The sequence below is a fragment of the Octopus bimaculoides genome, chromosome 28 (assembly GCF_001194135.2).
Source record: "Octopus bimaculoides isolate UCB-OBI-ISO-001 chromosome 28, ASM119413v2, whole genome shotgun sequence".
Taxonomy (NCBI): Eukaryota; Metazoa; Mollusca; class Cephalopoda; order Octopoda; family Octopodidae; genus Octopus; species Octopus bimaculoides.
In genome coordinates, this window is record NC_069008.1 from 15,871,946 (window position 1) to 15,873,975 (window position 2,030).

The 2,030-nt window shown below is 38.0% G+C and overlaps 1 protein-coding gene across 1 annotated transcript; it reads left to right on the forward strand.

Annotated features, from left to right (window-relative positions):
* Positions 1-1,331: 1,331 nt before the first annotated feature.
* Positions 1,332-2,030, forward strand: LOC106877589 (caspase-7). Its single transcript, XM_014926529.1, has one exon. It carries the CDS (start codon positions 1,332-1,334, stop codon positions 2,028-2,030), a length of 699 nt encoding a protein of 232 aa, XP_014782015.1.

Consider the following 2,030-nt stretch of genomic DNA (forward strand, 5'->3'; position numbering starts at 1 on the left):
CATGGCTTGTGTGTGTGTAAGTGTGTGTGTGTTTGCGCGTCAAGTGCTTTACCATTAAGCTAAACTGCCCAGTAACGAATTCATCTGTAATTTTAGAACTTATAAATTTAGTTTCATAAAGTTCGAGTCTCATGGCTGGCCGGTAGCGTATTTTTCTGCAATGTATGGATATTTTATCCTTCTCACGCTATTTATTAGCATTATATTTTTTCAATTTTAAACTTTGAGAAGAAAACGCCCAATGTCACTCCTCAGACAATTTCCTGATTTCCAAAACTACAAAACTCCGTATATTGTACGTATTGGGTGTGATCCTTTCAGCTAGCACAGATTTCCCCAGAAAAGTAGAAGGAAAAGATCAACCCCCTCACCAGAAAACTGGATATGCTAGAAATAAAAACTGAATGGGAAAATATTATTTCCTCGGCTTAACTACATCTTGTTTTTCGATTAACTCCAGCAAAGTACTCCAAGTTTAGTCTCTGGCCATATCCATCCCAGCACCATTCCACTGAAGAAAACTACACACACACGTACGCACACACAGATACACACACATTCGCACACACGCATACACACGCACATTTTGGAAAAAGAAATTGTTTTGCGATAGAAACTGGAAGTGACATCAGAGACATCCTGTAATTCCATCTGAACTACATGTGATGTCATCGTCCCCGTAGTCATTATCATCGACGTGGTCGAAGAAAATATCGAGTTTGCAGTGTTATGTAGTGTTATCCGGGATGTTGATAGATACGACAACATTGAGAAGAGAGGATACCTGCAAAATGTTCCGCACAGAAAAGCAGAGACAAATGAGGCATCCATAATGCAAAGTGTGGAAGTACACGGAGGATTTATCTCTTGGCAGGGCAGTGACTTTTATGCAACGTTTAAGGAAATTTTTTAAGGAAATATGGCACTGAATATGATATCATGAAATTTTGAACCGCCGTCTCTATGTTGCCTCACTTGAATTCCGAAGTTCAGATAATCCGGAAAACAATGGCTGTAAACAAATAACCTCATTGCACAAAGAACTAAAGTTTCAACCGAGGAACTAAAATATTTCAGATGTAGCAACCTCAAATGAATATGGATCTTCTTACGGTGAGAATTTCTGACGCATGTGCATATTTTGAGTTGGATTTCGTTAACGCATGCGCATCAGTAGCAAACTTACGTTAGTCAGATGGGAGGGCAGAAATAATATATCATACACGTAACTACATTCAGCTCATCACATTGTTATATTGATTACTATGGCCGCTGGAAGAGCAAACGTTGAGACAAGCGATCAGTAGTATTCACCAATTGACGAAGCTCTCATGGAATATTCCGTTGAATATGATATGAAGAATAAAACACATGTAGCTTATAAAGTCGACTCTGGGTGTTCATCATACGATGCAATAGATTTTGGAAGGGCATTAAAACGTATTGGATTTCATTATGTCCTTATTTATGACGATTTTAAAATAATGTGCAAAGGTTTGGAAATTTTTAACGAAGATTGTAATATTGGTTGCTTTGTTTGTGCAATTACGAACCATAATCTTAAAAACGATGGATTTGACGAAGTTGCACTAATTTCTAATCTGACAGCCGATAAGTGTCGATTTTTAAAAGGAGTACCTAAATTAATTTTTATTGGACCAAGTCGTGTAGATAGAGGACACCACGTAACTGATGGACCTGAACCCGAACCTACGCAACGTAAAATCCCAATTACGGCAGATCGGTTGGTTTTTCGTTCGTGGTGGAATGAATTTCTGCCAATCAGCGGCGGACATGGAGATTCGCCGTTTATGAAAACATTAAGCAACGTTTTCACTAAGTATGGCACTGAATATGAAATCATGAAACTATTAACAGCTGTCTCAAACTATATTGCCTCTTGTAAATTCCAAAGTTCGGATAATTCGGAAAACAATGGCTGTAAACAAATAACTCGGATCATGTCGACATTGCTCAAAAAACTGAAGTTTGTTCCGAGGAGGCAAAATATTTTAAATGTAGATCCTTAA